Source organism: Aspergillus candidus (genome assembly GCF_002847045.1).
Source record: "Aspergillus candidus strain CBS 102.13 unplaced genomic scaffold BDW47scaffold_26, whole genome shotgun sequence".
In the NCBI taxonomy this organism is placed as follows: domain Eukaryota; kingdom Fungi; phylum Ascomycota; class Eurotiomycetes; order Eurotiales; family Aspergillaceae; genus Aspergillus; species Aspergillus candidus.
In genome coordinates this window covers 208,394-236,135 of record NW_020194031.1, presented here as the reverse complement: position 1 = coordinate 236,135, position 27,742 = coordinate 208,394, and the positions used below count along the sequence as shown (strand labels likewise).

Here is a 27,742-nt window from a genome sequence, read left to right as displayed (position 1 = left end):
GAAAGAGGAGGGAGAGAGAGAGAGAGAGAAGAGAGAGGAAAGAAGAAGAGAGATGTCGCAACCAGGCGAGAGAGAGAGGAGGATAGAAAGTGGAAAGATGAAGATGAAATAGAAGAAAGAGAAAGAGAAAGAGAGAAAAGAGAGAAGAGAAAAGAAGAAAGAAAGAAAAAGGAACAGGTGACCAATTTCCCTTCTCAGCCGATCGATTCATCTTGATTATTTCGGGATTCTTTTTCTTCCCCTTGATCTCCCCAGCATTGATTTCCCTGGATGGTTTCTATCTGACACCTCAGTTCCATCTCCCAATATTCCCCCTTCAATGATCTCCTGGACATTCAATAATCCCTTTCCCCCTCCTTCGATTTGGGCCGCAACGAAACTGACGATCAGGAATTCCACTGTCGATCCTGGTTCGCTCCCCCCAGGATCCACTCCCTGTGTTGACAGACCATTGGTACTCATCTGGGATCCAACCTGATTCCAGGACCGGATCAGACTACTCGATCATCCAGAGCCAGTGGGGAAGAATCCAAATCAAGGAGATCCCCGATAACCTTACTGACTATTGGCGGCGACTAGTTAACATAGTCTTGGTCCCGCCGGGCGGACCCGCTGGATCCATCACGGTAAGGATGAGGTTTATTGATCCCCACCACCAGGGCGGGTGTACTTTACATTCAATAGTCCATCTGGATGTACGGAGTAGATCTCAACGCGAGAAACACCCAAGACGGCAGACTATCGTCGTCGCCGAAATCGAAACCGCGTCTCTTCGTCACTATCCGACCCGGACTCGTCCCGCACGCGTTTCTGGCTCCGAGGTTGACTCCGAGCGGGAGTCTCGGACGCAGTCCGCCCGGTGGACTGGACTCGCATCTCGCTTCGGTCGTCCACGTCGACAGGCTCGGTTGGAATGCTCCGCTCGGGTCGGTTGCCCTCCGGCGACGGCCGCCGACTGACCCAGTGCTGCTCCCCGATCCCGAAATCCTGGCGGGTTACCTCTTCCAACGGCACAATCAGAGTCTGGATCCGAGAGCGTTGATTGCGGTCTCCCTTTCGCCGGAACTTCTTGAAATTCTTCCGCCCATTCCATCGCTCGTCCCATCGGTCATCCTCGTCCGTCGTCCTCCTCGAAGGCATCTCCATCTCTTCCACGATGGCAAGCCCTTTCAGCTTCTCCACGTCCGCGTCTTCTAGTGTATCCCGATGCGACGCTTCCTCTTCCTCCCGACGAGCGTTCTCTTCCGCCTCGCGATGCCGTCGCGCCGCGTCCAGCACGTCCAGCTTCTGTCGCTTCGCCTTGGGTTCCGTTTTCTCGACCTGTTGGGAAGGGTCGCTAGTGGACCGCTGCACCGTCTCTGCCCGTCGACGCTTCATCGCCGCCGCGCCCGGAAGCAGGCTAGACACGACATCTTCCTCTTCCTGGAGACTATCAGCCGGCTGAGTCACCTCCATCGGCTCTGATTCCGCCTCCGGCTCCGCCTCCGTCGCCATTGGCGGAAGGGACTCCGGGTCGTCGTCCTCGGGTGCATACGCCGGGATGGAATTGATGTCGAACCCGTCGTCAAACGTCTTCATCTTGCTGACGTAGTTGCGGGACCGTTTGACTTTGGCTTTTGGCTGACTCGGCTCCTCCGACGGCTGGGAGTCGGCCAGATCGGGGGTATTGGAGTTCGGGGCTGGCGTATTCGAGTTTGGGGCTGGCGTAGTCGAAATTGGGGCTGGCGTAGTCGAGTTTGGGGCTGGCGTAGTCGAGTTTGAGGCCGACGTAGAGAGCCTCTCCGCGGTGGCGCCCTCATGCGGCGAGGAAACCGGCAGGGTGCGACACAGCGGAGCGGCGTTGTTGGCGAGAATAGCATCCAGGAACTCACTCTGCTCAATAACGCGCTGGTCCGTTTTCAGCGCTACCTGGTTGCTGAGCTCGATGGACCAGTCTTCGTAGCGTCCCTTGGCATGGTATCGAACGTGAACTACCCCCCCAGGACCATCCCGCTGGCTTCCTAGCCCATTGGGTCCAGCTGCCTCTTCCATAAAATGCACAATTTCCTCTGCCGTCGTGACGCCATTTTCAATCGGGTATAGCAAAGGCCTCCCATGCCCCTCGGTGATGAAAGCCTGCAGGTTCTCGAACTGCCCCGGATCACCGAAAACGAACGTGTACCCTTCAAACACATTGATCCGGTCAGGATTCGGCACGAACGCCTCGGTCGGACGGACAACGGCTTCCTTTCCCGGCGCAGGAAGATGCTCCATCGCGTCCGGCCATGCGGAGTCAAAGTCCGCCTCCAACGGCGACAGCGACTCCAGATTGTCCAGATCGCTGGGCGTCGCGGCGTACACCAGTGCATCTATAAATGTCTCCTTGACGATGTATTTCCCATTGACCAGCGCTTGTAGCCCCTTTGCCGTATTGCGCTTATTCTGCACGACGTGCGTAGTGGAGCCGACGACGAACGGGATGATGGTCTTGATGTCTAGGTCTTCGAGCCGCGAGCGGACGTGGGCGAGGGGGTCTTTCGCTTTGAGTTCTTTGGAGGAGAAGGAGAAGCTAAGCACTGTTGGCTGCCATTTTAATCTACATGGAGCCCGTTAATAGATGTTCGTCAATCATGTAGAGAATTGAGAGTCCATACCGCAAGACATGCTTGTACCTCCCCAGCCTAACGGTGTGTTCATCATCCCCCAGCGTCCTGCTCTCCCCTTTTATCGCCTCCCCATCAACAGTGGTGCCCACTTTCGACTTCAGATCCGTCACGGTAAGCTTCGATCTCGCATGGATGTCGGACTGCGCAGTTAGCACGGCTCGCGTCGCTTCCGAGGGCCACGTACCCGGTCGGTTTCGTCAATCGGTGACACCTCGATGATCAAGTGTTTTCGCGAGATTGAATTGTGGTCAATGGCGTGTCGCACTACCATGGAATCAGTACGCACCATTCGACATGCGTAGCTCGGCCTAGTAGCTGCTGCACCTACCGTCATCTTGCTTGCTGCGGCCAAAGAGATACTTCTTCCCGGGTTTCAACCACACCCTCTTTCCTAGATAGAGTCAGAAATCACCCCTTTCGTTGGAGAATATCATGCCCACCCTGCAAAAAGTCACCCTCCGAGTCTAGAATCCACATGAGGGGCAGTCAGCGCAGCAACGCAGGACATTACTGGTATGGTTCACGCCGACCGTCGCAGATGACACCCGTGGCACGTGCGCGGCCCGCGACGCGGAGTCACGTGCCGTGGCGTCTCAATGCTGCCTGGTTGGGAAAGACCATTGAACCATGGAGGTTCCAATGCACACCACCCACCGATGTATATACTGCTCTCCGGATGGAGCCATCCGAGGAGTCCAAAAGCGAGATCCCGGAAAAGCCGGAAGATGAGAATGCGGACGACTACAAAACGCTGAAATACCACCTGCTGGGCCCGTCGCTCACCAAAGCCGGTCAGGATGCCGTCGATCAGCAGAAGGTTTCGGAGATTATCTACAATGCGTCTAAGGGGTCCAAGTTCTTCAACCATGAGCAGGACCGCGACCGGATCTTGACGGACAAGATTTCGCGCATTCTGAAAGAGAAAGCCCGCTTCGAGAAGCAGGATCTGACCCACGACCGGCGTAAAGCAGACCAGCTCCTCGCCGAGCTGGAGCTCACTCGCGACCTCTCCCAGTATGTCGTCCACGTCGACTGCGACGCGTTCTTCGCTGCCGTCGAGGAGCTCGACCGCCCGGAGCTCAAACATGTCCCGTTCGCGGTAGGCAAGGGCGTGCTCACGACGTGCAACTACGAGGCGCGCAAGTTCGGCTGCCGCAGCGGCATGGCGTCCTTCGTGGCGATGAAGCTCTGTCCGCAGCTGGTGTGTCTGCCTCAAAATCACGAGAAGTATTCCGCCAAGGCGGCGGAGATCCGCGCTGTGTTTGCGCAGTATGATCCGCTGTTTGAGAGCGCTAGTATCGACGAGGCGTACCTAAATATTACGTCTTACTGTGCGGAGAATGGGCGTGGTCCCGAGGAGGTTGTTGAGCGCATGCGCGCTGAGGTCCTGGAACAGACGAAGATCTCTGTGTCGGCTGGTATTGCTGCTAATGGGAAGATTGCTAAAATCTGCTCGAACCGCAATAAGCCAAACGGCCAGTTTCGGGTCCCGAACGAGCGTGACGCAATCATGGAGTTCATGCGCGAACTGCCTGTGCGCAAGGTGAACGGTGTTGGTCGGGTGTTTGAGCGAGAGCTCGACGCGATCGGGATCAAGACCTGTGGAGATATTTATCCCCATCGGGCGTTGCTGGCCAAGCTGTTCGGGGAAAAGGCGTTTTACTTCCTGGCGCAATGCTACCTGGGTCTGGGGCGGACGAAAATCCAGCCCGTCGAGAACTACGAGCGCAAGAGCGTCGGCACGGAAACCACGTTTCACGAGATCGGGAACAAACAGGAATTCCGGGATAAGCTCTGGATGATCGCGCAGGAGCTGGAGAAGGACCTGGCCCGCACGCAGTTCAAGGGTCGGACGCTGGTTCTCAAGGTTAAACTCGCTACGTTCGAGGTGCTGTCCCGACAGTGCCAGCCCTCGCGGGCCGTGTTCCACGCCAAAGACCTCTACACGTTCTCCCTGCCCATGCTGGAAAAGCTGGAGCGGGAGATGCCGAACCTGAAGCTGCGACTGCTGGGGCTGCGCTGTACGAACCTGGTGAGCACGAAGAAAGTCGGCATCGACTTTTTCGGCACGATCCGGCCCAAGCCCCCCGTCGACGCCGCGGTCGACCCCCCAGGCGACCAGGAGATCGGCGCCGAAGAGGCGTTCGAACGAGCCGCCCGGCAGGAACTCCAAGCCGACCTGGACGACCTCGAACAACTCAGCCAGGAGGTGTCCGAACCCGCCGTGGCCCAACCCGAGGAGCCCGCCCCGGTCTACTGGGACTGTCCCGTGTGCGACAGACCGCAGCTGGCGGACGACAAGGTCTTCAACGACCACGTCGACCACTGCCTGTCGAAGCAGACCATCAAAGAGGCTGTCCAGGGGGCGTCACAGGACCCAACCCCAACCCCGACCCCGGGGCCGTCCAAACCGCGGAAGCGAAAACCGACGTCTCATGAAACTCCGGACCCACGGCAGAAACGGCTATTTTTCTGACTGCATATGTCACCACATGTACATAATATACCGAGGCAAAGCCTTTGCAATTACGAACTAGAATCCAACGAGACCATTCAGATTGTACAGATAACTACAGTATAAGCCTTGGTACCGTCAGGACGGTGGAATGATCATTGCCTGATCATCCCGTCCAGCACAATAGGGGAAGTGGAGCGGCCTAAAACAACGGGCGACGATAATCAAACGTCGGAAGAAAGGGATGCTTCTCAACAGACTCAATATACCTCGGATTTAAATAGAAACAAAAGTGATAGTAAGAGGTAAATGATCTATATATATCCAACACAACGATAATGAAAATACACCCACAAGAATGACCCTGAAGAAGAAGGAGAATGAGCAAAGAATGTAGTTGCGGTCAACCCACACTAGTCCCGATCGGGCCCCCAATGTTTTGGCAGGAAATCCAAATCGCCAAATCCTGCTGAAGAAAACTATCTTCGTCTCTCTTCCTGCTAGTATTTCCCCTCATTCCTGACTTGGATCTTCCAACTATTGAAAACCCCCCGCGGGTGTCATCATGCTTGCAGATCTTGGTCCCCGGACGCAATGCCATAAGTCATCCTGCCCGATCCCGCAACTATGACCTCCGATAAACAAACCCCCCCTCTCGCCAAACCCTTCACGCCAACCCTCAGTGCCGCCTTTCATCGATCCACCAAAGCCTCCTTGACGCCCTTGACTCCGAAATTAGCCTCTCCGGGGGGCTATCGAACTCCCAAACGCTTGATCCCCTCCGAACAATACCCCTCATCCGCCCCCTCCAGACAGGAGACGGACCCGGCCTTCCTGAATGCCAATATCACCCCGCGATCGGGCTCGCGGGCTAGTAGGCGCGATGGTGGTTCCTCGCCGGGATATAATCCCTCTGGGCGACCGTTCTCGCCGCAGCCCTCGTTGGCAAACTCGACCATATCTCATGCCTCCAATCCGGGGTATCGAGCAGATAGGAGTCCGGTGCGGGCGGCCGGTCGACTGGAACCCGCAAGGACAGGCAGGGCCAAGACGCTGACGGCGGACTCGCAACAAAATTCGCGACCAAGCTCAGTGTCGGAGCATTCGTCTCCCCGGTTCTTCCATGCCTCGGACGCGCGATCGACGCACCCCGCCGAGGTCGAGCCGCGGCCCCGGGTACCCCCCAAACCGGCCTCCCCCGCCACGTTTATATATGCCAACGGTAAACAGGAGCGTCCGTCGGGGGAGGAACAGGCGTCAACCTTACCCGTGGTGAAACGGCGCTCGATTTCCACGGGCCAGTCGCGTTCCGTGGTGAATGGACCACCGCCGTGCCCCTCCCCCCGACTGCGTTCCCCCCAGCTGGAGTCGAACCTGCGACTGTCCGACAGCTTTACCTCGCAAACCAGCTCGCATGATGAGTGTGACCCGGTGGGGCCGATGCAAGGGCCCCCCTTAAGCCATCTGGCTCGACCTCACCCCATCAGACATTTGAAATCGTCCAGCTTGGACTCGGGCACGAGTGGTACTTCCCCGCGGGAGGGCCTGCGCCCCAGCCCCATCATCGTGTCGCCATCGAATCCCCGCGTCGACACGGACGCCCTGGCGTCGGAGCCCCTGCCCGGAGGGCGACCTCGGATCTTGAGTAATGGATCCACAGCCTCGGTCGACACCCATGCGTCGCCACAAAGCCCCCAGAAGTCGGACAGCAGTGGGCCGAACGACGCGGTGGGCAACGCCCGAATCGGACGGAAGATCATGGACCTGGAGATCAGCAACTCCTCGCTCCTGGCCATCAACCGGACGCTGGAGCGCGAAATGCGCAAGCAGCATGCGGAGCTACGACGCTACCGCCGTCTCAGCCGCTCAGGCCGTCTCTCCATGGCGCCGTCGACGCGCTCGGTGTCGGGGGCTTCTCTGGGGGTCATGGCCGAGGTGGACGAGGGCAGCGAGCTGTCCTCCGTCCGGTCTCCAGACGACCTCTCCGAGTCTAGCGACGAGGAGTCTATGCCGGATGAAGGCGTGATGAGCCCGGGCTCCTTGGCGGACCACGACGCGCGACACCGCCCTCAAGACGAAAAACACTTCTTTGTCGATCTAGCGAAGCACCAAGAGCTGCTGGGCGACAGTCAGAAGATGAACCAAAGCCTGAAGCGGTGTCTGGGGTGGACGGAAGATCTGATCAAGGAGGGCAAGAGAGCCCTCGAATATAGCGTGCACGTCAACGACGTCAAGCTGGGAGGGAGAGTCCTCTCGCCTGAAGAACTGTACGAGGTTGGGGAAGGTGCGCAGGGACTGCTGAGCCCGTCCAACGCCGACGAACCGACCATTTCCGATACGGAATCATTTGACGATCACGACGAGGCTTGATACGCATTATTATTCTATTGTCGTCTCGTCTGCCTTCAACGCAACCACCTACCCATACATTCACACCACCTACCCACACCTACATACGCACACACGCCTATCTCTTTTGTTACAATCTCCCCGGTATCGCCCGGCTCACTCGTTCTCCCCAGAGCCTATCATTACGACCCGCTACCACGGCAGGCCTGGTCGGGATCAATCCGACGGAGCTAACTTTTTGCACTCCTTTCCATTTCCGACTTAATGTGTGACCCGCTGCAATAGACGTGGCTCAGTCAACTAATCTATACCATGGCACCTCTACCTGCTAGATACCCTTTCCGCAACTCCTGTTTTGATATAGCCATAGCCATTGCCATACCCATTACCATGTGTGACGATATGTTTAATACCACGGATTTGAACCCTAATACCTATTGAGTGCTTGCGTAGGCTTCCGTGGCCCCGCTGGTCATGCTGAAGTCATGGTTGTAGCTGCCTTATACGGGTTAAAACTTTGCTACGTAGGGGGTTGTTGATGTGATGTAGGAATGAGTGGTGGATTGTCTCATTGTAGTGTAGGTACCTGGTGTATTCTTTATGTCGCTTCTTCATCTTCTATCTTCATCTCCTGTCCTCATACCTTGTCTTCGTATCCTGTCCTTCGTCTCTACCCTCATCTTCTACCCTTGGTCTTCTGTTCTTCATCTATATCCTCATCTCCTATCCTCATCTTCTGCCCTCAATATCCCTTCTCACTTTCTGTCCTTCATCATCTGCTCTCTGTCTTCCGTCCTCATCTCATCTATCTTGTACCCGTGGGCATCATCCTCTGCTCACCCAGCTCATCCATCTCACATCCAAACATCCCAACCCACATAGCCTCCCTCACATTTACCTACTCATCATGCCCTACCCATCAATTCCAACCTTCCACCCAGAAAATCAAACCACCTCCATCCCTATACCCTGCACCAACACCCGCTCTCAAAGCAATGATAGCCATCTCACTGTTTCGGAAACGCAGAGCTACTCGTGGGGTGTACCTCCTGCTCCTCCTGGGACACCGATTGAATATAGCCCTCCTACTGCTTCGGAGACACTGAGCTACCGGGGAGATGTACCTCCTGTCCCCTTCGGTACGCCGAACATATATAGCCCTCCTACTGCCTTGGAGACACAGAGCGACTCGGGATATGTACCTCCTGCTCCTCCCGGCACTCCAAATGAATTTAGCTCTTCTACTGCTTCGGAAACGCAGAGCTACTCGAGGGACGTACCTCCTGTCCCCCCCGGGACGCCAAATGAAGCCCCCATTGATTCACCAGATTCAGAATCTTCTGCTCAGCCAAACAGATCTCCCAGTGATGTCCACTCACCGAGTGACAATGTCAATCCTGACACATCATCAGGCTCTCAATCACAGCAAGACAGTGAAACGCCTGCCAGCGCGGCTGAAGACGATCTGTCAGCAGATGATGATCTGCCTAGACTAACTGAATCATTCCATGCTGTCAACATTGCTGTTGTTGTTCTCGGGCCGAGCTTTTCAGGGCGCATAGTTCCACAGATGGATCCTCCTACTCCTCCGGCTACTCCCCCGTTTCGTGGACTTGATCCTCCTACTCCGCCATTGACTCCGCCTTGATAGTTGGCTTTTTTGACCTCATACATATGAGGGATACCTATATATGTGTGGTACCTCTACATATATAGTATTGGAAAGCCACTGATATGACTACGGTCATATATGGTTTGCCCTTTGTTGAAAGAGATTTCGTGGCGACATCTTTATTCACGATTGTGCAAAGATCCAAAATCGTGGGCAGACACATCTCTGCCAAAAACCATTCCTCTACACCTCGAAGATTACGAGGGTCGACCCTTCAACGCTCACATGCCATGCCACTTTGAATACCTACGATTATATGAAGGACACGATATTCTGAACAGCGAAAGTTCTCGAAAGGCAACCTCCCTCTACGCCTCGGAGACTACGCGAGCCTACTCTTCAACTCTCTAAAGTCACACCGCTTCTCACAGCTGGCCTCGTGTTATAAACAGCTGTATAAATACGATGAACCTTCTACAGGCACGAACGATGCACAGTTTGGCTATCAGCTATTGTTGGTGGATTGATAAGACTCTTGTCCGGAGTACTGTGGGGACAAGGCTTGGTGTGATCTTATCCCGATATAACCATCTTTTCCAGACTTGGCAACTATTGGTGCTATTGAGGTTATGGTGCTTTTGTGTGCTTTCTATCGAGAGACCTCACAGGGTGTTTTATATTGGAAGGTCTGGAGACCACCATCAGGTCCAACTCTATCTTGTCGTCTATCTGTGTTTCTATTGAGCTTCTCACTGGATATATATTATGTCCTATTTGGTATAATCCAATTGAAACTAGTCAGTCAATCTCAATTCAGCAATTTACGTATTATATTATATTATATTATTCCAGAATTGCAAACGTCCATCTCCCCCTAATAAGAAAGAAGGTATAAAGAACTACTCAGGCCGCCCATCCCCAACCTGCTCCCCCTCATGATATTTCCCAAAACAAGCCTTCTCAAAGTCCGCCTCCTCCTTCAGTGTCTGCACACCCCTCACAAACCCCTTAACAGGACAGAACGCCCCCTTCGTCCCCTCCTCACACCCCTTGACCGCATTCACCGGCACAGGCGCCCCGTTCAGCACGAACCGGATATACGACTGCGTGTCCTCCTTGCTTAGGTCGGGGTTCCTGTAGATCGCGCCGTCGAGTTCTAGCTCCTCCTGCGCGGGACACCTCCAGATCTCGGAGACCAGGTGCGCCCCGAATGGGGTGACCTCGTTGAGGCGGAAGGTCCGTGGCACGGCGTGAGACACTGTGTCTGGGAGGCCCTTGGGCCCGTACCGGAAGTAGTCGATGCCGAGGGCGGCTAGCACGGCGACGATGACGTTGTCGTGCGACATGTCCATGAAGAGCGGCTGTGTGTCTGGTAGCGGGAACGTGTGCGGGTTGCCGTCGATCGTGGTGTTGATGCTTGTTTCTGGGGCGGTGATGAGGTGGTTTTGCAGTCGGGCGGCGAGTTCCAGCACGTAGCCGATCCCTTGGGACCGGCCGGTCGGTGACCCGAAGCCGTAGTCGCCGTAGAATTGGAGGTCCACGTTGTACTCGAAGTCTTGCCATTCTTGTTCCGTGAAGAGGCTGCAGAAGGTGGAGCTGCCTAGGGCGGCGTATTCGTACGGACACATGTTCAGCATGGCGAGGATGTCGCTGTCGTCGAGGTCGAAGTCTGTGGGGAGGTACGGAGACAGGCGCTCGATGGCCGCTTTGGTGAAGCGGGGGATGAACCGCTCCGCGGAATTGTTGCTACTTCTGTTAGTATCCTGGGGAGGGTTATGGGGGTTGTGGTTGGCTCACCCCTCTTCGATATCGCCGGGACAGGCTTGGTCTGCGGCCAGTGTGTTGTTGTTGATGCCCTTGCCTTCGTGGGTGATCACCAAGTCGTACTGCGAGTAGGAGTTGTTGGCGCCGGTGTTGCCAAAGAATCCGCCTGTCCGTGTTAACACTCGTAATGACGAAAGAAAAAAGAATGACATACTCAACCACCACCGCGCACTTTCCAAAATCCGTGCCTGGTCGGTCGTTCGGAAAATCGGCTTAGGTCGGTCTGTCCCATTCGGGAACACATTCAACGACTCATCCCACGCCGCCTGGCCTCGCCCGGCGTGGTACAGCAACCGGCCGTAGCGCGACCAGATGTTGGCACCCGAGGTGGCCTCGGTCGCCGCTCCCGTCGGGAGCAGGAGATCCTCACCCAACAGGTACTCCCAGTCGTCCAGGAAGGAGAGCGGACCGTGTCCAATCTTGCTGGTCTGGTGCTTGTGCTCGTAATTCTTGAGCTTCTTCGCGAAGGCCTCCATGCCCCCGCCGTCCAGATCGCTTTCTGTCGGGTACCGCTGTGCATGTCGGTGGAGGACGTGCGCCTGCGTCAGTTCACACCCGCGCGGCATGCCCTTGGGCTCCGAGAATCCGGGAGCATCCTGGTACGGAGACAGATTGGCCCAGCTGCGTGTTATGTCGAATTCCGACGGAAAGGTGGTTCCAGTCGGGTCTGCGGGTGCGGCTGCGCTGGAACTGGAAGTGGGGTGCGCGGAGACAGGGTCCAGCACTGCAAGCAGGCCGACCAACGCGGTGGAAGACGAATGGCGCATTGTTTCGCTACTCTATAGTCTTTCCCCCCTGGAGTTGAGGATGGAGAGAAAGAAAAACGGGAGTAGGGAGACGAGGGGGTGGTTGCCTACCTTACATAACGAATCGGACCGCTCAGGCGCAAGGGCCCACCGGTGGCTTAGGATCCCCGTTACCATCTGAGGCGAGAGAACCCATCAGCAGTAAGGTTCCTTCGGGTAAGAGGAGACTAGGTTTCCAGTCTTTCATTGTGCCTGGCGGTTCTTGCCGATCGGCCTATCGTCGGGCTTTCGACCCATCCAAGCATTTCTCGGCGGAAACGAAGCTTTGCGGCTAGTGTGTCCCCTGCTCTTTTGATTTTTCTTTTCACCTTTAGCATGTGGCAGCGAGGTTCCAGCTAGTCTCAGTAGAATATCGATCTGAAGAGGACCGTAGAAGTGAGCGTTTCCTGCAACCGGCGTGCGACTAGCTGGATCAGTGTATGACTTTCGTCTCGATTTGGGCTGTAGATATATATAGATGTGACATGGGTAGAACAAGGTCGGGTTTCAAGTAGAATGTGACGATGAGGTCAAGAGTTGATTTTTCATGAGCAAGAACATGAGGAAGAGTTACTGATGATGAGAAAAAAAAAAAAATAAGAATAAAAGATTACATGTCTTGATGCCTGGAGCTGGAATAAGGCCTCTATAACAGCCCATCAAGCGCATACCTATAAATTTGCCATTGAGAATTACTCTGTGTGATATATATAAACTGTACAAACGATCAGGATTGTTCTAATTAACTGTACGGTAACATGCACATTCTCCAACACGAATCGCTACAGGAAGCAAATGCCCACGCACGAATCACTTATCCAATGATACATGATGGCGAGCAAGGAAGGGACAAAACAGATCAATGAGGACGAGACAACAGTCTCTTATTCCGCATCGTGGTGCTCTCCATGCTCGTGGTGATCATGGTCATGGTCGTGCTTCTTGCCCTTCTTCTTCTTCTTCTCCTCCTTGCCCTTCTTCTGCATCGCATCCGTCATCAACTGCTCGAACGCCATGTAGTCACCCTCCTCGTCCGGATCGCGTTCGGCCTGTACGGGTTAGAGAAAGCTGCATGGGCGGGATCAAAAAAAACATACCATAGAGTAGATATTACCCGCCAGGAGCATCGCGTTCGCCCGTTCAATGCGCTTGTCCAGCTTAACGCGCTTGTCTCCCAGGACGTTGTCGCACACGTCGCGCAGCACGCTCTGGATCTCGAACTTGCTGCCCCGCCACGCGGCCGCCAGGATCTTGCCCGTCACGCGCTTCTCGTACTCGGCCTTCTTCTCGTCGGTCCAGTCCTCCCCGCCCTGCTCCTCCATCTTGGCCATCTCCTCCATGGTCATCTGCGCGTCGATCGCCGTCGAGATGGTCGTCCACGTCTCCTTGGCCAGCGTGCCCTTGTCCTTCAGCCGCGAGAAGAACCCGGAGATGCCGAGGAACTTCTGCGACTTGAGGAACGAGGTGGCCTTCTGGGTGTATGTGGCGCCCACGGCGTGCAGGATCTCCAAGCCGAAGGACTCCATCTTGAGGTTCTCCACCTCGAGACGGATCTTCTCCTCGAAGGCGCGGGTGACATCCTTGCCCTTGTCAGTTTCGGTCCACACGCTGATCTTATCCACAAGCTTCGCCGTCAGCGCATCGACACGCTCCTCGCGGGCCTTCTTCCGTTCGTTCTCGTAGGCGGTCAACCGGTCCTGCTGCTCCTTGGTCAACGAGCCCTTCTTCTTCTCCTTCTTCCGCAGCTCCTTCTCTTCAGGGGACAGTCCAGCTGCCTCCATCCGCGCTTCCTCCTCCGACTTGTCCATGAGGGCCTGCTGGCCCAGACGGCGACGGGCGGGGCCGGTGCTGGAACCCGCGTCGGAATCGACCGGGGCCGCCGCAGCCGCGGGGGCCTCCGCCGGCTTACTGTCGGGCTTACTGTCGGGCTGGGTGCTCGACGACGCCGCGGTCTCTTCGGCGGTGTGGCCGGGCTTGGACTCCTCGTCGTGAACGTGTAGCTTTTCCTCGGCAGACGCGGCGAGCTCGTCCTCCTCCATCTGTTCCATGGTGATGTCCATCGTGGCGGTCAGATCCTTCATCAGGGAGATTTCACCGATGAGGTCGACGAACGCGCTGCCACCGAAGATCATGCTGAAGAACTCGGATGGGTCCTCTGCTCAGGGTCGTTAGTTCCCACCCCGTACCAGCCAACTGACAGTATGCGTACCGAAACCACCACCCGGGACCGACTCTTCCTTGCCAAACTTATCATAGCGCTCGCGTAGCTTCTCGTCGCTCAGAACCTGGTAGGCTTCTCCGATCTGTCATACCAGCGGGTCAGTACATATCCATGCAGTAGGGTCCATGCCAAGGTCGGGCCAATGGACCAGAGTCGCATACCGCTTGGAATCGCTCGTGGGCGGTCTCATCGCCGGGGTTCTTATCTACAGACGGTTAGACAGACCTGCGACAGATCAGAAAGACAAGCGCACCAGGGTGAGTCACGATAGCCAATTTGCGATAGGCCTTCTTGATCTCCAACTGGGAGGCCGTGGGAGGCACCCCGAGGGCCTCATAGTAGGCGGTGTCGGCGACCATGGTAGCCACAACAACAGAGGATTGCGTGACAGTGTGCGCCAGGAAGGTAGTGACAATCCTAAGATAAAAATGAAGAAACGAGTATAAGATCCACGTCCGATTAAAGAAGACACCTCAACCTAAAATCCGATCGGGGCTGAGCACAGGGTCAGACGGTGAAGACAGTCGAGAATTTTGTTCTGCCTGGCGATAAATTTGCGGCGGTTTCGTCATGGCGGGGAGTTGGCAGCCTCGGATGCCTGATGTACATGCCTGAGGTGTCGATACGGGATCCAGTAATACCGGGTCACAGCGCCGGTGCTCCGGTACGCCTGCCTCGATCAGGCAACAATCGGCCTCGTTAGAATCCAAAAAGCTCTTTTTTCTTCTTCTCCGTTTCTCTTTTTTTTCTCTTCCTCTTCCATTCTCTCCTCTCACCACTTTTTTCCCTTTCTCCCTTTTCCCTTCTCCTTTTTCTTCTCTATTCCTCTTGATACCCCAATATCCGTATTACCCTCCTAATCCTTTTCTCTTTTGACCCCTATTATCATCACCGCCACGTGTCCTCTATTTCTCTCTCATTTTTCTCCCCACTCGTTCGCACATTCTCCGTGGATCCAGCTGTCGACTGTGTCGCGATCCCTGCTGGAGGGCCTGTTTAGTGCCTCTGATCATCCCAATAATCCTTTCACCCCGTCTGTTGTTTTATTATAACGACCTATATTTAATTTTTATTCCCCCCATTGTAATAATATTCCCCCCATTGGCCATCATGGTTTCCCCGTTGAGCGTCATCTATTACACATTCCACCCCAACGAGTTGAGGAACATCTTACAATGGTTGGTACCCGTCTTGAGAAACCCACTGAATGAATTGAGGAAAAAATACTGACCGAAGCTGTTGATGATAGGAAAGTCTGGCACAATCCTGTCCATGAGCGTAATGTGGCGAATGAGACGGAGACACAGAAGACGTGCTTCAAGTTTCTCGACTTGACCAGTCGAAGCTTCAGCGCGGTGATCAAGGAGTTGCACCCGGAGTTGCTGTTGCCCGTGTGTATCTTCTATCTGACGCTGCGCGGGTTGGACACTATCGAGGATGACACCTCAATACCCCTGGAGACCAAGGAGCCGCTCCTGCGGAACTTCAAGGACTTCCTCGAGCAGGATGGCTGGAATTTCACGGGAAACCGTCCCGAGGAGAAGGACCGTGAGCTGCTGGTTCAGTTTCACAATGTCGTCACCGAGTTCAAGAACATGAAGCCGGCCTATCAGGCCATCGTCAAGGACATCACCGACAAGATGGGCAACGGCATGGCCGACTACTGCCGGAAGGCTGCCCTCGATGATGCCAGCGTCAAGACTACCGTGGAGTACGATCTCTACTGCTACTACGTCGCCGGTCTGGTGGGCGAGGGCCTGACCCGCCTCTTCGTTGAGGCCGAGTTTGGCAACCCGGCCTTGCTGAAGCGGTCTCAGCTGCACAAGTCGATGGGCTTGTTCCTGCAGAAGACCAATATCATCCGTGATGTGCGGGAGGACAATGATGATCAGCGACGATTCTGGCCCAAAGAGATTTGGTCCAAGCACGTCAATGACTTCGATGATTTGTTCAAGCCGGAGCACCGCGAGGCAGCGCTGAAATGCAGCTCGGAGATGGTGTTGAACGCGCTGGAGCACTCGGAGGACTGCCTGTTTTACCTGGCTGGCCTGCGTGAGCAGAGTGTGTTCAACTTCTGTGCCATCCCGCAATCCATGGCGATCGCCACGCTGGAAAAGTGCTTCCGCAACCCGGCCATCTTCGAGCGCAACGTGAAGATCACCAAGGGTGACGCTTGCGAGCTGATGAGCAAGTCGACGCAGAACCTTCGGATCGTCTGCGAGGTTTTCCGACGATATGCGCGCAAGATCCACGCGAAGAACACCCCGAAGGACCCCAATTTCCTGAAGATCAGCATGGCTTGCGGACGTGTAAGGCTTCCCGTTATCCATGATTCTTTACAACGTTGCTAATTTCTGCAGATTGAGAAATTCATTGAGACCATCTTCCCGTCTCAAAATGCCGAAGACGCCAAGCTGCTGGTCAAGGGCGAGCTGTCAGAAGCCGACAAGAAGAAGGCACAAGAGGAAGCGGAGACACGCCAGGACCTGTATTTTATGATGTGTCTGATGGGCATCATTGTGCTTGTCATCTCGGTCATGATGGTATGTTTGCTTTCTATCTATTTTACTGGCGGTGGCTAACGTTCCCAGTTTGGTGTTGCGTGGTACTTCGGTGCTCGATTCGACCTTGCCTTCAAGGAGATCCTCAGCGGGAATTTCCAGAAACCCGCACATCTGGGCGAAGTGCGAGACGAGCTGTAATGTTACGGAGCTATGATATGTGGCATTTACGTTCAGGGGTCTGTACATGTAGTATATTTTATACCACCCATCCATGCCATACTAATTTTCTCGCCCTTCCCTTCCCTTTCCTTTTTTTTTTTGACCAACCCTGGTCGTTGCCTCTACCCGCTAGCACGGATGTCAAATTGCTATCCAGTCCTCTTTATGACTGTGGTTGTGCCGAAGAAGTGCTGAAATTGAAGTCTCCAGCGACGTACTAGATTTATGTCTTGCATCATTAGCTTGATGCCATGTCATACGTCCATTGAAGGAACTGGAACATATGTTATTCGCTGTAGAAATTGAATGAACTCATTGCTTGATCATACAACATATCTACCAACTAGATCAAATTGTCTTTGTCGTAGTCTACGAATCCTGGTAATAGAAACCAGTAAAAAAAGCAGTCGCTGAGTTAGAACCTCGCCTGGGCAGGAGTCACTCTAGGTGGAAGTGGACCGGTTGCCAAGGCCGAACTGCCTAAGCCTGACTAGGAGGTCAATGTGATTCTTTCTCACCCAGGTCTGATTAGGTCTATACATACTACTTATTAAAGAATTATAATACAATTTTTTCTTTCTTCTATAATCATTTGGACCTATTATCATAAAGTACCCGTAGATTTGTCCAGTCATCGTGCATGGACCGTCGAATCCCCACCCGACTTCCGTGGCGAGATCTCCCGAAATTCTGCAACTTCTCGAAACGCAAGTCTGACGGTCATTGTACGAACCACTGTTAAATCCTCCTCTTGGCTAGGTTGGTATTGTTCACACAATGCGTGCAGCTTGCTGGACATGCCGCAAACGCACCATTCAATGTGACCGAACCGGCAACCCTTGCTCCAAATGCGAGAAAGCCGGGCTAGAATGTTTCGAAACCAGACCGCTACGATGGGTCAAAGGCGTGGCAATCCGGGGTAAAATGCGCGGACATGCCCTCGAAGAAGATTACAAAGTCGCCAATCGAGTACCATCGCCACCCAAACTAGAATCAATCTCGTCCTGCGTCGAAAAGTCTTTGGCGCTCACGCGTCCTCCCCCGTTCGCGTTGCAGGACCCTTCCATAGAGGACCTCGATTGGTCATCGCGGTTCTATCTTAATTATTGTAAGTTCCTGGCGACGTAGGTCTTTTCCATGGGTAGGCTAATTCCAGCGTAAGATAACATACGCATCGCCAAGTTGTTCATTCTATATGACAGCCCGAGCAATCCGTTTCGGAGCTTACTCGCGTATGCAGTAGATAGCCCAACGTTGAAGATGAGTATAGTGGCTGTTGCTGCGCGACACTTCGCCAACTCGGCGCGGTCATTTAATCAGACCGATGATGCTTCGTCGCCTCGATTTGTCAATGCCAATGTGGATGCACTCCACTTCAAAAAGCGAGCTATCAAGGCATTATCATCCTCCTTGTCCCATCCGGAGCCTTCGCAGAAAGATGCGATCATGGCAACTATTCTACTTTTGATTTTTCTCGATATACTCGAGTCTGGCATCGACGGATGGAAATATCATCTTCATGGGGCAGAAGGCCTTGTCAAGATATCTCAATCGATGCTAGAGCCTGGTGCCAGCGGTCATATTACCAGCGATTCTGGAGGGACAGTAGAGGAAACGAGGCGATTTGTCGCCCGACAATTTGCACTGTATGCTTCTTCCTCCATGTTCTCCGATATATACAATGTGCTAATCGCAGCAGTGTATCAACTATCGGCGGTGCGCTCTCGAGCTCAAAGTCCAGGCCTGAATCATGTATCAATCTTGATGAAGGCAAGTATCAAGAGTCAATTATTCGAAGTTTTCTTGGGTGCCCTGCCTTTCTCCTGCAGGCTACCCGTTATTTCTCTATCCAAAGGCATGCGATTAAGAATTTGCAGATGCATGACGACGCCTTGACTCAGGAGCGTATACGAGAAACCCAGAGTATGCTTCATTTGACGGCAGATTTTGATTGTGTGGAGTGGGCGTCCAACGCCGTGCAATCAAAAGATCTGCAAACAGTGGACATCGAGAAGCTGTCCCTGCTATCGGAAGCATACAGAACTGCCACATTAATCTATGGAAACCGAGTCCTTCGTGCTTTGATGGCATCAACCGGGACAGTAATATCTGATTATCACGGATTAGTGCGGCAATTATTTGACGTGATTGACGCTCTCAAATACGAAAACTCTCTGTTCAAGTGCTTACTGTGGCCGACCTTCATTGCCGGCCTTGAATGCCAGAACGAGAGTGAGCAACAGCAGGTTATGCGGCATCTAAAGACGCTTTGGGACTTGACCTGCTGTTTGAATATAATCAATGCTTCAACAATTGTACAGGGCTGTTGGAGGCAAAAGCACTTCGATGGCAATCCGGTGCCCGATGTCATAGGACAAGACTTGCTGCTTGTCTGATCTACGTTATTGCCTCCATGGTAATTCAAGTTTCTTAAGCTACCGAGCTTTGGAATGTCTGAACGCGTGAGTTTTTCAATTTGCCAGGGTCAAAAAAGCTCGCCGAATGAAACTGCTGTTGGCGCTTCAGGGACCGGGTGCACCGCAGTGGTCAAAATGATGAAATGAATAAATGGAAGGTTGACTTGACCAGTATTGGAATGATCGATTGATTGATGTAGGAAAAAATCGAGGTCTTCCACGGTGTTAAAAGCTGCCTTGGATAAGTAAACGGCGAAACTTTGGCGGCTTGCCTCAGGCACCCAAGCGCTTACAGCTGCTAGGTACTGAAATATCCTGTTCTGTGAATCGAGATTATATGCGGTAAAAGCAAGCAAATTATCTTGTTCGATTGTTCAAGGCAATGCAGATAAAAAGATTGCCTTCTATTGACATGCTGTTCGCGTGGGTGTGCCTAACCCTGTGCAATCAGGGTATTTCTGTTTCAACAGAATCAATTCCAACACGTTTCTCATGGATAGAGGGTTCATGATTAGAGGATGCACGTCGAAACAGCACACGTGTTTCACACAGAGGAATCTCAAATGGAAATGTGTCTTGGCATAACCCATGTCCCAGAAGGTAAAATCCAGACGACGCCGATGCATGCGGCGCCAAAGGCACCAGCCGCCGTCATAAGAGACTCGCCCAAAGCCATTCTGTCATCTGCCAACATGAAGTTCGCTGAACAATTCAGGATATAGCACAACCCCAAGGCAGCATAAACGATGATATTCGGAACGTTCCCTAGAAAACTATTAATCCGCAATGGATATGTGTAACTTACCGAATACGGCGAGGTCAGTGTACGAAAAAGTGTTCCCCTTCACCATCTCCCATTGCGCAGATAGGGGAGAATGCAGCCCGGGGCAAATGTTTTTGCAAGTTGCCATCATAGACCCACTTAGAATATCTAGATTGGTGATGAGTGAAACTGAATAACCTAGATCATAGGGCGCTACAAGCTATAACTTCCTAGACTGGCGACTAAGGCTTATTGATTGAACGATTACCGGGCTTCTGTGGATCGTTCCATGGACCCAAATTTCATCTGTGATAGTTGGAGCGGAGCCCTCCGAAAGTGTCGTAGCGGACGATTCTCGAAAGAATGGAGTCTGGAGCCCGGAGCACCAAGACCGTGGTATCATTGAGCCAAGCCGCTGTCATCGACCCACCAAAGACAACTTCCTCAACGGGCAAGTCTGGTTCCACCCCGCGATGTCATAGACTCTGGCATGGCTGCAAAGTCCGAGATATGTCCTGGACTTGCTTGGAAATCATCACGGATCAGGCAAAATGTGTTTCCTTGCATTATATTCATTATGGTGACGGGACGGATATTTAAAGGCTTCATTCTGCGTCTATAAACCACCACTTCTTTCTTCAAAACAGCATCTTAACCACTACTCGAGTTAATTGCCTTCCACTTCTACTCGGTGAAATTCTACTCACAATTTTGCTGACATTTATCAACTCTCTCTCTCTATCTCTCTCTCTCTCTACTTCAAAATGTGCAACCAGGAAATCGCTGCGAACGGCTGGACCGCCATGCCCGCCAACGCGGGCGCCATCTTTGGTGACCAGCCTTTCATCAACAAGCCAGGCCCTCTCCCTCTGAGCGAGATAAAGTTCCCCTTTGATGATCCTTTGGTTGCGAAGACCCTCAAGTATGCGAAGGAGACCCTCCATGCTGAGACCTTCAATCATTCCATGCGAGTCTACTTCTACGGTAAGTTTACAAATCACACACATGGCCCTAACAGCATCAAAATCTTTGTCTAACCTCCATTCAGGAATGGCCATCACCAAGCAGCAGTTCCCCGAGAAATTCGCGGCCCTGAACCCGGCTACCTGGGCCTTGACCTGCCTGCTCCACGATCTCGGCACTGCTGAGGAGAACCTGACCGCCACCCGTATGTCCTTTGACATCTACGGCGGCATTAAGGCCATGCGCGTACTTCAGGACTTCGGCGCCACCGCAGATCAGGCTGAGGCCGCTGCCGAAGCCATCATCCGCCACGAGGACATGGGCGTTGACGGAACCATCACCTACATCGGACAGCTCATCCAGCTGGCCACTACCTACGACAACACTGGCTTCCACCCTCACGTTCGCAACTTCGGCCAGCTGATTCACGAGTCCACCCGTACCGAGATCAATGAGACCTACCCTCGCATCAAGTGGTGCACTTTCTTCTCCACCACTATCCGCAAGGAGGAGAGCATCAAGCCCTGGTGTCACTCAACTCACCTGGTTAACTTCGACAAAGAGATCGAAGCCAACACTCTCATGAAGAAGTGGGAATAAGCTCCCTCTCGGTGTACGGGGGTCACCACGCTCTAGCTGAGGCTTTGGGCTGCTAATGCACAGATTTCTCAGAATCATAGCTGAGAAGAAAAGACGTCATGGATAGAATCCAATTGTACAGAACCGCTTCTTGTTGATAAGAGAGTGGAGTGGAGATGTTCTTTCGCCATCATTATTCAAAGCTCCTTCTGCCTATTGACTATCCATATCGTCCTGCTATTGCACTTATGCCAGGTGGTCTTACAGGGCTGTGGCAGGAACTCGGTTGTCTTATAAGGAACTTATATTATATACTTTTTGTATTGTCATGTCTTGAGCACTATCTATTCTTTGTAACAGTAGAGTAAAGCCCTCTTGGCAGTGGGGCCACAGCATAGATAAGCGGTCACCAGGGTAGAAGCTGTTTTCGCTATCGACTGTACTGTATCACGGTGGAGTGGATATTGTCGGATATTAAATTGCCACTATTGTGAGTACACTTTTCCCGCCATTCAATGAGGGCAAAATTATTTCAGCTTTACGCAATATTTCCCATTTAGGCTTTGTCAGTTCAGCCTTGGCAACAGGCCCACTTTCACCTAGAGTTGACTCCTGCCAAAACTTTCAGGTTATATACGCAAAGTCGTCCAGAGCTTCCACACCAGACTTAACAACATGGCCATTATAATACCCCTGGGCCTTGATGGATTTCCAACTCTTTGTCTGGAACAGGTTCTTGAGGGCGTCCGATGCGCGCTTGAAAAATTGGCCTCTACCGGTTTCGCGGCATAATGGGTCAATGCATTTTTCGACACGATCATGACCCTGCTTGACAGTGACGTCCGCATCTCCCCTATCCACAAAGATTTCGAAGTCGTCTTTATCGCTGGATTCGCTCCAATAGTCATCCTCATCGCTAGCTTTGCTCCAAGAGTCATCCTCATTGAAGATAGGCTTCATACGGCTGTTTACAGTAATGCCCGCGGCGCAAGCATCTTTCCAATATCCCGATTCCTTTTCTCCCTGCTCATCTGCCCAGTCATACCAAGGTAGCGTGAACTCGACTTTCCCCCCAGAATAGGGCTTAATACGAGTGGCTATAGTGTCCTTCCACCCTCTGACAGACGGCAAGTTCATCGATGGCTCCTCGTTGCCAGCCGCCAATATCATCCACAATTTTCGGTACCCATCGGCCTCCAGGAGGGACGAGAAGCAGTCGGTGGTATGGGACCCAGCAGCGAGGCTTGATCCAACCCCACTGTGCACACAGAGAAAGTCAAGCTGTAGACCTGGAAATAGTCCGAGAACTGCACCGAGATGGAAGTACCGGACTCCTCCGAAGGGTGCATGTTCGTCCGTGATCTCGCTCAGGTCTGAGATAGAGCTATTGGTGGTGGACACGTCGCTGGCGTTGCTGATGTCTATATTGTCAGACATTGCGAGCGGTTCATGCGCATCGCCGAGGGGTCCTTCATTTTCTTCCCATTCGCGTATCCATTCGGGAGTGCTGGACATAACATCCCTGTGGAAGGTCTCTTTGTCTTCAAACAGCCTCAGACCTACTGGCGAGTGCCAGACTGTCAACTCTCTAAGGCGGGTGATCTGTGCCGGGCTCATTCTGCTAAGAACCTCTATCACGTCGGCGTTGTGATCGCAGTGGATCTGCACATTGGGGATGGCGAGTGGCTCCGCCTCGTGGTATATCAGACGGCAGACTCGTAGAAGAGCGAGATGATCTTTGCTTTTGTCCTGTCTGGTAATAGTGATCGATTGAAAATGCCGAAGGTAGATGTCGTGTCGGAGCTCTGGAGGTAGGGAAAGGAGTGATAACATGATTGACGTGAGGTTATACGCTGAATAAATGCGTGATGTTTTAGATCAGTAAGGATGAACCATTAGAACAACAAATGGGAAAGCAGTTAATAGAGATCTAGAGATATGTCGACGAAAAAATAAAACGTCAATGCGCGGCTGAGAATCGAGCACTTCTAGCCTCCCTAACGATTTGACGTGTATGATTTGTCTGGTTGCCTGAACCTCATATGCTAGCCTTGGCATCATTGACCCACCGTTTTTCTACAGTCACTCTTCCTCAATTTTCATCACAATGGGCTTCAACCCCCCCAGGGTCCAACATGACTGTCCTGTCTCGGTTGATATAGCCATTGCGGAATTCAAAGCACACAGGCAGTAGAGTCAATTGACAAGCGAGTAATTCAACACAGGCACCTCGAACACCTCTGCCGTACATGTCGCATTGAAGAACGCATCGTGCACACAGCTCAGCGCAAACTCCGTACTTCCCGAATACGTGATGCGGCTTCCATTCGCGCAGGTCAGCGCATGCCCACTACCCAGCTTATAGTCAATCCTCCCAACAGACGTCTCGTCGTTCGAGCCGCCGTAGAATGAAACGATCCGTCCTGCGCCCCGATCCGAATATCCGCAGTTGCTTGCGCCATTCCCAATATCGTGGATGCGGTAGCCGATGTACTCGTCGTGGCAGGCTAGGCCGTCTTCGAAGACGATGTCTAGGGTTTGGGCGGGCCCGTACCCCCATGGCTCGTAGTTGGGCATGCCGGTGTAGCAGACGGGGACCATGCTGCCGTTGCAGGTGGTGGGGTTTGGCTCGCACCAGCCGCGACCGCAGAGGCAGCCTTGGGCGTTCTTGTCCTCCTCATTGTGGATGCAGTCGAGGCTGTGGGAGCCGTTGTACCAGTTGAAGGTGGTGACTGTCCAGGTGGGGATGGGACAGCCTTCTGGGGGTGTTATGGAGGTGGCTGCTGAGGTTGCAGAGAATACGAGAAACGTGAGGATTGTTGGCAGTGCCATTATTGTAATGCTTTTCTTTCTTTCTTTCTTTCTTTCTTTTTTTTTTTTTTTGGATTGAGTAAGACTTCTTTATGCCGAGGGGAGAGTAAATGCGCGTGTGTGATCGAGAGACGAGGAGCCATTTATAGACCCACGATATCATTGACAGAGACTCTGAATTTTGGCATCCTGCAATTGTGGCAAACACTCGGATCAAGTAGAGGGCAGGGTTACTGCAGGTCAGCTTGCTATATTGGTATCGGCTGGGCCAATCGGAGTCCCATCTGACCGGATGGCTAAGACATGTTTTGGACGCATTGGCATGATTGGCACAGCAATATATTCAGTCATATCGTAACTTCCTAGAGACCAGTGAAATGGTGATCAGTGTGACAACATCGAATACCTACCGGACACCGCTCTTTTCGTCGGCATTTCCTCTCATTATTTTCGGGGAAACTGATTGCCCAAACAGATGCATTTGTAATGACAAGTGGATCAGTAGAAATCCAAGGATAGATATTATTGACAATGTAGCCAAATGAGCATGGAAGTATGGAGGTTGTGGTAGACCTGCGCGGTTCACAGGTTGATATCGGTTGTCGTGAACCTGAGGCAGCCAAGTCCTGCCAATTTCTTCTGTATGAAATCTGTCAACATCATCCATCTCACATTGTTTTGGAAGCCAGTCCAACATATCCAAGTCAATAAGGATGTACTTTTGTCGACGGACATACCACTGCGATGTGCTTTAAATCATAATTTCAAGCCATGTGTGATAAGTGATCTACACCTCCAGTATGTGTGGTATGGCTGAAAAGGAAGAACTAACCAGGTCGAGTTCCTAGAAGACAGCAACTTCAATAGAGATTGTTCACAGATACGTCTCTCGGAGAGGCGTGAAGCTCCAGTCCAACCAGGAGAGCATGGGTGTATGACTGAAATATGCAGGACCAGCACATGCCGACAGACAGACCAGGGTCTCCAACCCCGCTTCGTCAGCTCGCATCCAGATGAGGGGATCAGGCATTACTTAAGGGAATAAGAGCAGGCTCGCATTTGGCACCAGCAAGAACAGTCTCCAAATCTACTATCAATTGATCTAACACCAACCAAGCTGAGCAAACATAATGGGCGAATATACTCCCGATTCGACCCTACCACCCACCCTGGGCAGCAACACCCCTGGTCCGCATCCTGCCTCTATAACCCGGCCTATCCACCACCCCGAATGGGATCAGCCGTCTGCCTCAGGGTATCGCGTCTCGAAGCATGTCATCGGCGAGCCGGTGCCTCGTTGCGACCCGTTCAAAGTTCTAATCATCGGCGCTGGCGCTTCCGGAATCGATTTTCTTCATCATGCGAAAACTGCGCTCTCCGGGCTGAACGTCGAAGTCCGCTGTGTCGATAAAAACTCCGATGTCGGTGGGACCTGGCTCGAGAATCGATACCCAGGATGTGCGTGTGATGTCCCCAGCGCTAGTTACCAATTTCCGTGGCGGCCGAACCCGTATTGGTCACGGTATTACAGTGGTGCGCGCGAAATTTGGGCATACATGAAGGCTGTTGCGCTCGATGAGGGTCTCACGCAATTCATGGAGTTTGGGGTGGAGGTCAAAGGGGCAACCTGGGTAGATGAGACGGCAAGATGGGTGGTGAAACTCGCGAAAGTGAATGGGCTGGAGTGGGAGGAGCAATGTGACGTGCTGTTGAACGCAACAGGGGTGCTCAAGTATGTTTCATTTTTGCTGGGTTCCTCCCATTTGTCCTGTTTCTCTCTCTATGCCCATCTGAATACTGACGAGACAGTAACTGGAAATGGCCGGATATACCCGGTTTGCACAGCTTTCGGGGGGATTTATTTCATACAGCCCGTTATCCCGAGGATTTTGACCTCAAGGGAAAACGAGTCGCGGTGATTGGAACAGGCAGCTCAGGGGTTCAAACCGTCGCGTCGATCTATCCTGATGTTGACAAGCTCTATACGTGGGTGCGCAGTCCCACGTGGATAACGGCAGGGTTTGCACAGAAGTTTGCGGGCAAGAACGGCGCCAATTTCGACTGTACGCCATTTCGCTGTCATGTTCAAGAAAAAAGCTAACACTAGACAGATACAGAGCAAGACAGACTGGCCTGGGAGCAAGACCCGGAGAAATACCGGGAATACCGCAAGATGATCGAGCACGAATTGAACCAGCGGTTCAAGCTGGTTCTGCGAGACAGCGCCGAGTCCCAGCAGGCCAACGAGGTAGCATCCCTTCCCACGTCCAAAGTTTCCTCCAGCCCTGACAATGATAAAGTTCTCCTATCGTGAGATGACAGCAAAATTGGCCGAGAACCCCGATATAGCAGCCCATATAATCCCCCAAAACTTCAACGTCGCGTGTCGCCGGCCCACCCCAGGAAACGGCTACTTGGAAGCCGTAGTCGGCGAAAAAACCACTGTATTTATGGAAGATGTTGCCGGAATCACAACAGAGGGCTTTACCGTTCAATCGGGCGAGGAGTATGCTTGCGATGTAATCCTCTGCGCGACAGGCTTCGATACCTCGTTCCGTCCTCGGTTCCCTATGACCGGCATAAACGGCAAGTCCTTGTCGGAGATCTGGTCCAATATGCCGGAGTCCTATCTGGGCCTTGCAGCCCCCAGCATGCCAAACTACTTCATGTTCACAGGCCCGTTTACCCCCACAGCACAGGGATCCATTCTGCCATTGATCACCAGTAAAAGCAAACATATCCTGCAGATCATCCGTAAGATGTACGTGCAGCATATCCGTCGCATGGTGCCCAAAGACAGTGCCATTGCAAACTTCATGGATCACTGTCAAACATACTTGCCACGAACGTGTTGGGCAGATCCTTGCAGCAGTTGGTTTAAACAGGGGCGTGTGGATGGTCCAATTGCGATGTGGCCAGGCTCTCGGTTGGCCTTTCTAGACGTGATGAGGTCCCCGCAATGGGAAGATTACGAGATTGAATATGAATCCGGTAATCGATTTGGCTTCCTTGGGAGTGGATTCCACGTGAGCGAATTCGAGACAATTGGGAACATCACAGATTACCTGGATGGAGAGGTGATGGATCCTCCACCGAGGAAGGTGATGGAGGATTTATGCAAGGGAAACTGATGGTAAGTCTGACATATTATTATTCACGTTTGTGCTTTCCTCATGCGTTTGGAATTGCCCACGCTGCCTAGAAGGATCCCAGAACTGGGTGGTTGCTTCCTGGGGAGGAAATTCTTGTCCTGCGCTATGACTGTGAATTAATGGGGACTGAATTCCCCATCGCGTCAACTATCTGGAACGCGACCCTCATTATCCATTATTCCAGAACATCAATAATTGGTATATTACTATCTATATAACGGCTCGAATATCTTACCAGATTGGCAGCTCTATTCAGTCCTTACTCCACGTACCACTCGATTTCGCGCTCTTCAACACTAATGCCACGATGTCGTTCAATGATCTCCCCAAAGAGATTGTCCTACCCATTTGCAAGATGGTATGCCACCTGACGATCTTTCATCTGAACTCGGTTGAATACTCACCTCTCTAGCTCAAAGATGTCTCGCCCCGGGCGCTGAGGG

The 27,742-nt window shown here is 52.8% G+C and overlaps 11 protein-coding genes across 11 annotated transcripts; 6 read left to right on the top strand and 5 right to left on the bottom strand.

Annotated features, from left to right (window-relative positions):
* Positions 1-106: 106 nt before the first annotated feature.
* Positions 107-3,127, bottom strand: BDW47DRAFT_106813 (DNA damage response protein RcaA). The gene is made up of 5 exons (XM_024812850.1): positions 3,086-3,127; positions 2,974-3,036; positions 2,830-2,909; positions 2,634-2,785; positions 107-2,575 (listed from the first exon to the last, which is right to left on the bottom strand). Exons 1-5 carry the CDS (start codon positions 3,120-3,122, stop codon positions 739-741), a joined length of 2,169 nt encoding a protein of 722 aa, XP_024671561.1. The 5' UTR covers positions 3,123-3,127; the 3' UTR covers positions 107-738.
* A 175-nt stretch (positions 3,128-3,302) lies between these two features.
* On the top strand, positions 3,303-5,121 carry BDW47DRAFT_132015 (Y-family DNA polymerase; the record flags this gene model as incomplete). Its single annotated transcript, XM_024817456.1, has 1 exon — positions 3,303-5,121. Exon 1 carries the CDS (start codon positions 3,322-3,324, stop codon positions 5,119-5,121), a length of 1,800 nt encoding a protein of 599 aa, XP_024671560.1. The 5' UTR covers positions 3,303-3,321.
* A 369-nt stretch (positions 5,122-5,490) lies between these two features.
* Positions 5,491-7,874, top strand: BDW47DRAFT_106810 (uncharacterized protein). Its single transcript, XM_024812849.1, has one exon. It carries the CDS (start codon positions 5,728-5,730, stop codon positions 7,468-7,470), a length of 1,743 nt encoding a protein of 580 aa, XP_024671559.1. The 5' UTR covers positions 5,491-5,727; the 3' UTR covers positions 7,471-7,874.
* Positions 7,875-9,960: 2,086 nt separating this feature from the next.
* BDW47DRAFT_132013 (histidine phosphatase family protein) lies at positions 9,961-11,670 on the bottom strand (the record flags this gene model as incomplete). The annotated part of the gene is made up of 3 exons (XM_024817455.1): positions 11,040-11,670; positions 10,859-10,991; positions 9,961-10,807 (listed from the first exon to the last, which is right to left on the bottom strand). Exons 1-3 carry the CDS (start codon positions 11,650-11,652, stop codon positions 9,961-9,963), a joined length of 1,593 nt encoding a protein of 530 aa, XP_024671558.1. The 5' UTR covers positions 11,653-11,670.
* Positions 11,671-12,387: 717 nt separating this feature from the next.
* BDW47DRAFT_106807 (DnaJ domain protein) lies at positions 12,388-14,416 on the bottom strand. Its single transcript, XM_024812848.1, has 5 exons — positions 14,145-14,416; positions 14,053-14,096; positions 13,880-13,973; positions 12,768-13,825; positions 12,388-12,719 (listed from the first exon to the last, which is right to left on the bottom strand). The coding sequence occupies exons 1-5, from the start codon at positions 14,248-14,250 to the stop codon at positions 12,555-12,557; spliced, it is 1,467 nt and encodes a 488-aa protein (XP_024671557.1). The 5' UTR covers positions 14,251-14,416; the 3' UTR covers positions 12,388-12,554.
* A 222-nt stretch (positions 14,417-14,638) lies between these two features.
* erg9 (bifunctional farnesyl-diphosphate farnesyltransferase/squalene synthase) lies at positions 14,639-16,943 on the top strand. Its single transcript, XM_024812847.1, has 4 exons — positions 14,639-15,069; positions 15,141-16,200; positions 16,252-16,434; positions 16,483-16,943. Exons 1-4 carry the CDS (start codon positions 15,002-15,004, stop codon positions 16,591-16,593), a joined length of 1,422 nt encoding a protein of 473 aa, XP_024671556.1. The 5' UTR covers positions 14,639-15,001; the 3' UTR covers positions 16,594-16,943.
* Positions 16,944-17,354: 411 nt separating this feature from the next.
* Positions 17,355-19,223, top strand: BDW47DRAFT_36829 (Zn(II)2Cys6 transcription factor). The gene is made up of 3 exons (XM_024818834.1): positions 17,355-17,722; positions 17,777-18,260; positions 18,314-19,223. The coding sequence occupies exons 1-3, from the start codon at positions 17,392-17,394 to the stop codon at positions 19,008-19,010; spliced, it is 1,512 nt and encodes a 503-aa protein (XP_024671555.1). The 5' UTR covers positions 17,355-17,391; the 3' UTR covers positions 19,011-19,223.
* Positions 19,224-20,558: 1,335 nt separating this feature from the next.
* On the top strand, positions 20,559-21,357 carry BDW47DRAFT_126242 (putative cyanamide hydratase; the record flags this gene model as incomplete). Its single annotated transcript, XM_024816526.1, has 2 exons — positions 20,559-20,778; positions 20,843-21,357. The coding sequence occupies 2 exons, from the start codon at positions 20,559-20,561 to the stop codon at positions 21,355-21,357; spliced, it is 735 nt and encodes a 244-aa protein (XP_024671554.1).
* A 354-nt stretch (positions 21,358-21,711) lies between these two features.
* Positions 21,712-23,350, bottom strand: BDW47DRAFT_36821 (uncharacterized protein). Its single transcript, XM_024818833.1, has one exon. It carries the CDS (start codon positions 23,167-23,169, stop codon positions 21,961-21,963), a length of 1,209 nt encoding a protein of 402 aa, XP_024671553.1. The 5' UTR covers positions 23,170-23,350; the 3' UTR covers positions 21,712-21,960.
* BDW47DRAFT_36820 (uncharacterized protein) lies at positions 23,351-24,221 on the bottom strand. Its single transcript, XM_024818832.1, has one exon. The coding sequence runs from the start codon at positions 24,166-24,168 to the stop codon at positions 23,533-23,535; it is 636 nt and encodes a 211-aa protein (XP_024671552.1). The 5' UTR covers positions 24,169-24,221; the 3' UTR covers positions 23,351-23,532.
* Positions 24,222-25,277: 1,056 nt separating this feature from the next.
* Positions 25,278-27,278, top strand: BDW47DRAFT_132008 (flavin-containing monooxygenase; the record flags this gene model as incomplete). Its single annotated transcript, XM_024817454.1, has 4 exons — positions 25,278-25,879; positions 25,957-26,210; positions 26,259-26,395; positions 26,448-27,278. The coding sequence occupies 4 exons, from the start codon at positions 25,278-25,280 to the stop codon at positions 27,276-27,278; spliced, it is 1,824 nt and encodes a 607-aa protein (XP_024671551.1).
* Positions 27,279-27,742: the final 464 nt, after the last annotated feature.

Excerpts from the sequence above, each read along its gene's own strand:
- BDW47DRAFT_36821 (XM_024818833.1), bottom strand. The coding sequence starts at position 23,169 with ATGTTATCACTCCTTTCCCTACCTCCAGAGCTCCGACACGACATCTAC.
- erg9 (XM_024812847.1), top strand. The coding sequence starts at position 15,002 with ATGGTTTCCCCGTTGAGCGTCATCTATTACACATTCCACCCCAACGAG. Across the intron at positions 15,070-15,140 it reads TTGAGGAACATCTTACAATG|GAAAGTCTGGCACAATCCTG; the intron begins GTTGGTACCCGT and ends TGTTGATGATAG. Across the intron at positions 16,201-16,251 it reads TCAGCATGGCTTGCGGACGT|ATTGAGAAATTCATTGAGAC; the intron begins GTAAGGCTTCCC and ends TAATTTCTGCAG.
- BDW47DRAFT_106813 (XM_024812850.1), bottom strand. The coding sequence starts at position 3,122 with ATGTGGATTCTAGACTCGGAGGGTGACTTTTTGCAGG. Across the intron at positions 2,910-2,973 it reads CCGCAGCAAGCAAGATGACG|TGCGACACGCCATTGACCAC; the intron begins GTAGGTGCAGCA and ends ATTCCATGGTAG. Across the intron at positions 2,786-2,829 it reads CGATTGACGAAACCGACCGG|TCCGACATCCATGCGAGATC; the intron begins GTACGTGGCCCT and ends CTAACTGCGCAG.
- BDW47DRAFT_36820 (XM_024818832.1), bottom strand. The coding sequence starts at position 24,168 with ATGGCACTGCCAACAATCCTCACGTTTCTCGTATTCTCTGCAACCTCA.
- BDW47DRAFT_106807 (XM_024812848.1), bottom strand. The coding sequence starts at position 14,250 with ATGGTCGCCGACACCGCCTACTATGAGGCCCTCGGGGTGCCTCCCACG. Across the intron at positions 14,097-14,144 it reads GGCTATCGTGACTCACCCTG|ATAAGAACCCCGGCGATGAG; the intron begins GTGCGCTTGTCT and ends AACCGTCTGTAG. Across the intron at positions 13,974-14,052 it reads CCCACGAGCGATTCCAAGCG|ATCGGAGAAGCCTACCAGGT; the intron begins GTATGCGACTCT and ends CTGGTATGACAG.
- BDW47DRAFT_36829 (XM_024818834.1), top strand. The coding sequence starts at position 17,392 with ATGCGTGCAGCTTGCTGGACATGCCGCAAACGCACCATTCAATGTGAC. Across the intron at positions 17,723-17,776 it reads GCGGTTCTATCTTAATTATT|ATAACATACGCATCGCCAAG; the intron begins GTAAGTTCCTGG and ends TTCCAGCGTAAG. Across the intron at positions 18,261-18,313 it reads GTCGCCCGACAATTTGCACT|TGTATCAACTATCGGCGGTG; the intron begins GTATGCTTCTTC and ends TAATCGCAGCAG.
- BDW47DRAFT_106810 (XM_024812849.1), top strand. The coding sequence starts at position 5,728 with ATGACCTCCGATAAACAAACCCCCCCTCTCGCCAAACCCTTCACGCCA.